The sequence below is a fragment of the Magnolia sinica genome, chromosome 1 (genome assembly GCF_029962835.1).
Source record: "Magnolia sinica isolate HGM2019 chromosome 1, MsV1, whole genome shotgun sequence".
NCBI lineage: Eukaryota > Viridiplantae > Streptophyta > Magnoliopsida > Magnoliales > Magnoliaceae > Magnolia > Magnolia sinica.
The window spans coordinates 13,511,584-13,518,203 of NC_080573.1; the positions used below are offsets into that span (position 1 = coordinate 13,511,584).

General features: G+C 40.4%; 1 protein-coding gene across 1 annotated transcript; it reads right to left on the minus strand.

The window, feature by feature from the left end:
- Positions 1-3,760: 3,760 nt before the first annotated feature.
- On the minus strand, positions 3,761-4,619 carry LOC131223413 (uncharacterized). The gene is made up of 2 exons (XM_058219139.1): positions 4,178-4,619; positions 3,761-4,083 (listed from the first exon to the last, which is right to left on the minus strand). The coding sequence occupies exons 1-2, from the start codon at positions 4,601-4,603 to the stop codon at positions 4,066-4,068; spliced, it is 444 nt and encodes a 147-aa protein (XP_058075122.1). The 5' UTR covers positions 4,604-4,619; the 3' UTR covers positions 3,761-4,065.
- Positions 4,620-6,620: the final 2,001 nt, after the last annotated feature.

The following is a 6,620-nucleotide window of genomic DNA, read 5'->3' on the forward strand; positions in this document are numbered from 1 at the left end:
AATAACCCAAGCTTTGCAATGCCTGTCCTAGTCCGCATGACCACACCGGATGGAGTTAACTCCCGACCTGGAGTACTCGGCCAACATACGCACTTATCCAACTTATCGAGTTATTATGAAAACTTGATTTTTCACAAACTTCGAATAAAATCAATTCCAAGCAATACTTATATATATATATATGCTTTTTAAGAAAAATACTGTTTGCAAAAGTCTAATAAAAACAACTCGATACTGCCGGCGGATAAGTCTTCAAGTGCGTATTTATAGTTCTAGAAACTTGGTGTAGCTGTCACGGGATCTTCCCCACGCAGATGTGTAATTTGGAATTAATCAAGCTGCTTTCCTAGCGTAACTGAGTCTGGCCAATCAAGGACCTTTCGTCATCGTACACTAAAGTAGCAACACTCAATCTCATCCTCATATACACAAGAGGAGGGTAGCTAAGGACACAAAGAGTCACCTACGGGACTGGCTACTCGCACGTTGCAATGATTAGATCGAATCAAAGCAATTTGTAGGTAATAGGTCCCAAGCACGTGGCTACAATCCACGTCGTAAAGTAGACAATACTAGGTGAATGTCGGGTCTACAATACGCAGGTCATTCTACATAAGGTATGACTCATCTCATAACCTCATAACCTGGCTTTAATTTCAGGCCATAACATTGATCGCATGTAACGGAATGGTGCGATTATGTTATTCGACTTTATCAGTCTCATCTTCAATCTTTATAAGATTGTAGGCGGATACGACTCACTCATATCCTCATCCTTTATTATTCACAATAAAGAGAAGTTCATACCTCAATGTATAAACATAGCCCTAAATGTACCTCTCTTGTACATTCAAGGTTGGTCAACCCGTGCGAGTGGGTGACCGGCCTGCCGACAAAAATAGAAATCCTTCATGATTTCAAGGTAAATGCTGATGATCTTCATACCTAGTAATATTAGTGTTCAATACTGAATAAAAAGGAATATATTATTCATTAATGAAAGATCAAAGGTACTACAAAACAAGTACATCAGTCAAGCTTTCCTCAATCCCATCTGCCTGACGTGAACCTGAAATAGATCTCTAGCTATAGGTTTCGTCATGGGATCAGCCATCATCTCCTTAGTAGGAATGTAGCTGAGGGCGACCTTCTTATCTCTCACTTGATCACGGACGTAATGATACTTGATCTCAATGTGCTTAGATTTCTGGTGGTGTTTTGGGTCCTTAGCCAAGTCAATGGCAGAAGTATTGTCTATCTTCAGCGATATAGGCTGACGAACACTCGGTACAATACCCAGACTCATTAGAAATCTGCGAACCCATACACACTCCTGAACTGCAGCACAACATGCAATGTACTCGGCCTCCATAGATGAAAGAGCTGTGGATGTCTGTTTCTTACTCGACCATGAGATAGCTCCTCCTCCGAGTAAGAATACGTATCCTGAAGTAGACTTTCCCTCGTCGGCGTCATTACCCCAAGCAGCATCTGAATATCCTTTGAGCTCGAGGCTTGTTCCTTCATAACACAACATTAGGTCTTTTGTTCCTCTGAGATAGCGGAATATTCGTTTGACGGCTTGCCAATGAGACTGTCCCGGGTTACTCTGATAACGGCTGACTATGCCAACTGCATAGCTAATATCCGGTCTGGTGCAAAGCATAGCATACATTAAGCTCCCTACTGCACTTGCATAAGGTACTGAGGACATAGCCAATTTTTCGGCTTCAGTCTGGGGACACGATTTCCTGTCTAGCTTGGTAGCTTTATCCATAGGGGTTTCAACAGCTTTTGAATTTTCCATCCTGAACCGCTCTAAGATCTTTTGTATATAGGTTGCTTGAGACAAGCCTAAAAATTTCTTAGAGCGATCCCTGATGATTTTTACCCCAAGAATAAAGTTGGCTTCACCGAGGTCTTTCATCTCAAAGTTCGAGAATAGCCAATCTTTAGTCAATATTAACAATTGCATGTGATTACCAGCTAACAGGATATCGTCTACATATAGAGATAATATCAGAAAAGATCTTCCAGACCGTTTTATATATACACAATGATCTTCTTCACTCATCGTGAATCCAAAAGTGGTGATGGCCAAGTGGAACCTCATGTACCACTGTCTTGAAGATTGCTTCAGCCCATAGATAGATTTTAGCAACTTGCAGACTTTCTTCGGATGCTTTTTGTCCACATAACCCATAGGTTGTTGCATGTATATCTCTTCTTCCAAGTCACCATTTAAGAATGCGGTCTTTACATCCATCTGATATAACTCTAAGTCTAAACTTGCGACAATAGACAAGATCATGCGGATTGAGGAGAACTTTGCAACAGGTGAAAAGGTCTCCTCGTAATCAATGCCTTCTTGTTGTGTAAAACCTTTAGCAACTAATCGTGCTTTATACTTGTCCACTGTACCATCTGCCTTTCTTTTGATCTTAAGTACCCATTTATTACCTATCGCTTTGCGATTGGAAGGCAGATCAACAAGTTCCCAGACTTTATTCTTCTCCATGGAGGCGATCTCTTCGTCCATAGCATTTACCCAATCGGCCGAGTTAGAAGATAATAATGCATCCTGATATGAATCAGGTTCATCATCATCAACTGCAACGCAAGAGAATGTTTGCCCCTCAATATCGAAGTATCTTCGGGGAATCAATCCTCTTTCGCTTCGACGTAACTCAGGAGCCTGCTGAGATGACCTCCCACTATCCTGGTGAACTATAGGAGCATCTTCATCTTGAGGAGCAGAACTCCCACTCTCCTGAGATACATCGGGCATTTCAAAAAATTCTATTGGAACCTTTTGCTTCATTCGGCTTGGGTATCTATCTTCAACGAAGGTCACGTCTCGGGACTCTATCTCAATCCATCGTCCATGGTCCTCATAAACTAGAACGTATCCCTTTGAATGCATAGGGTACCTAATGAACACGCATTCAATGGTTTTACTATCAAGTTTACCTCTATGATGAGTAGGTAGCAAAACATATGCTAATGATCCCCAAGGGCGTAGGTGGGCTAAAGAAGGAGGCCTCCTAGACCACATCTCATATGGAGTCTTAGGAATGGTTTTGGATGGGACTCTATTAAGGACGTAGACGGCTGTTAACAGTGCGTCTCCCCAAAATGTGGTAGAGAGATTAGCTTGTGCCATCATCGATCTAACCATGTCCAATAGTGTCCTATTCCTTCTTTCTGCAACACCGTTCTGTTGTGGAGTGTATGCCATTGTGTACTGCCGAACAATTCCAACATTTTCACAATATGATTTAAACGTTTCAGATGTATACTCGCCACCTCTATCTGATCGAAGGGTTTTAATCTTTTTCTCAAGCTGATTTTCCACCTCAGCTTTATATTTAAGAAAACAATCAAAAGCCTCAGATTTGTGTGAGATGAGATACACATATCCATAGCGCGAGTAATCGTCAATGAAAGTGACAAAGTATTGACATCCATTTCTGGCATGTACATTAAATGGTCCACAGATATCTGAATGGATTATCTCAAGTGTGCCCGTAGACCTAGCCGCTTTGGGAAATGGTTTCTTCGATGTCTTCCCGGACACACAATGTTCACAAAATGGCAAATCAACTTTGGATAAGGAATCTAACAGACCAGAACGTACTAGTCTTGTCATACGATCCTTTCCAATGTGACCTAACCTCGCGTGCCATTTTTGAGATTCAGATACTACATTTTTATTCGACATAGTAGATAAAGCAATATAGGCATTATCACAATCTACGTCTAGAATAAATAAATCTGAAATTAAATATCCCCATGCAAAGATGAGGTTATTTTGTCTCAAAGAAACTCTAGTCCCAGAAAATCGAATATCGAAACCATCAAATAATAACCTAGAAACAGAAATTAAATTCCGACGCATCCCTGGTGCAAAAAGAGTATCACGAAGGATTATTGTTTGCCCTATGCGCGTACGGAGATGGAGAACGCCAATCCCTAGTACGTCTTCAACAGCGTTATTACCCATGTACAGCTTGTAACTCCCTTTGGCTACAGGCTGGAATTCCTCGAGTCCTCGACGACTCTGTGTCACGTGCTTTGTTGCGCCTGAATCCAAAATCCACTCGTTAGATATAGTATCAACGGAAAGGATTTCAGAACAAACGCCTACATACAAAGTATCTTGTGACTGAGAAATTACCGTCTTTTTGTGGGCACACTGCCGAGCATAATGGCCGGAATTTCCACAGACAAAGCAGATTACATTTGTCTTTTTCTGCTTCTTCTTTCCATTCCCCTTCTTGAGATTTGGAGCAGGTGTTGTGGTCTTCTGTTCTTGATTATTCTTCTTCGCCTTCTTGCGAGCTTTGGACCGTTTATTGTTAGCTTTTCGCTTATGGGTCTCTGTTACAAAGGCCTTGGCCGAACCTGGCTGAATAGCATTCATTTCAACCTCACGTACCAAGTGGCCACAAAAGTCTCTGAACGTTGTGATAGAATCAGTATGGTTCAGAATTCTTTTGATTTGGGCCCAAGATTCAGGCAAGGAACGGTGCATGGCTATAATCTTCTGATTTTCAGTCAATTTGCACCCAACATTCCTAAGGGCACCTATCATTTGCTCCATCTTACGAATATGATCTTTGATGGGACAGCCGACAGACATCCTGTACTCCTGGAATTCCAATTCCATTGCCCTAACTCTCGCATCTGACTTCTGCGCATAGGCATCTGTCAGTGCTTCCCAGATTCCCTTAGCGGTTTCATGCACTTCATACGTAGGTATGAGTTCTTTGTGCATAGTGCTAAGAAGGACATTACGGGCTGAACGATTTTGTTTTCGCCACTTATTATAGCGAGTCATCGCAACCCTATGTTCTTGTAAATTCCCGTTTTCAGCCAGGATGGGTTCCTCTTGAACTACATCGAGTGTGTGAGATATGTCGTCCTCGTCCAGAAGGCATCGCACTGCTCGGGACCAGTCTTCGTAGTTGTTGCCGTCGAAATGTTGTCCTTTTAGTTGTTCAGCGATTAACGCTTTGGTGGCCATCTCTACATTGCATGAGTATCACTACTTAGCTATGATCTAAGGTATTGACACTAATCATCAGCATTTCTACGTGTTATATAAAATTTCAAAGTATAAAAGCAGTTAACACATCTTAATGAGATCTGAAAGTCCACATACCCGAATGGGCGGTGTAGAACAATCAAGTTCTCTAATTAAGATGAGATTTAATGCTTTTATAAAAATAAATTTATATAACGAGCAACCTTCCATTACATGGTTGCATGCATCATTTGGTGTAGGAGAATAAACTCCCACTCAGGTTATGCACAACCTTTATTTAAATATAGGGAGTACCTAAGTACTAAGTTTTTCTATATCCAATGAAAACAAAATAAATAAATATGGGGCTTAGATCTAAACACATCAAGCCAAATATTTTCTCATATATAAACATCATCATCAGAAAGAAAAATGAAGTGCTAAGATATCAAAAGAGTACTTTCTTCACCTGTGATCATGATCCTTAGTGATGGATTTGATCTTCACCGTTAATGATCAATGTTGATGATGGATCCTTTCATCAACATTGATCATCATGGTTGATGATCATTTCGTTCACTAATGAGCAATAGATCAACAGTGTATGGTACCAACACGTGTATGGTACAAACACATGTACACATGTACTGCATGTATAACACATGTATGTATAACACATGTATGTATGGCTAATACATGTATGTATAGCTAACACAAGTATGTATAACACATGTATGTATGGCTAACACAAGTATGTATAACACATGTATGTATGGCTAATACATGTATGTATAGCTAACACAAGTATGTATAACACATGTATGTATGGCTAACACAAGTATGTATAACACATGTATGTATGGCTAATACATGTACAACAGGTAATGCGTGTACAGAAGCTTACACATGTATGGTAGCATGTACAGAATCTAATCAACGTATACAGGTACAGCATGTATGGTAGCATGTACAGGATCATGTATGGAAGCATGTACTTACACATGTATTGTAGCATGTACAGGATCTTGTATGGAAGCATGTATGGTAACATGTACAACAGCTAATGCACGTACAGAAGCTTACACATGTATTGTAGCATGTACAGAATCTAATTAACGTATACAGGTACAACATGTATGGTAGCATGTACGTGTGAACTTGATAATCAACATGAATGGTAGCCAACACGTGTACAGCAGCTAATGTACAGTGGCTAAATAACACGTGTACAGCAGCTAATGTACAGTGGCTAAATAACACGTGTACAACATGTACAACACGTGTACAGGAGATATGCAGGTAGCCAACACGTGTACAACATTATATGATCAGAATATTGTAGTTCAACACGTTATGCACTCCGTAATTATTGTAGTTCAACACGTTAAATAAGTAACATGTATGGGATCTTTTGTTTGTAGTGGTCCACCTGATTTGTGGATCTGCCTCATTTTTAACCCCATATCATTACACGATACATAGAAAATAATGAACGGAGCAGATTCCCAAGAAAGCATCATAAGTGGACCCCACCTATCCAACCCAAATTAAAAATCCTTTCACGGACAAACAGGAATGGGTGCAGAGTTAATGG

Bases quoted from the DNA above. Each gene is read 5' to 3' on its own strand.
- LOC131223413 (XM_058219139.1), bottom strand. From the start codon at position 4,603: ATGGAGCAAATGATAGGTGCCCTTAGGAATGTTGGGTGCAAATTGACT.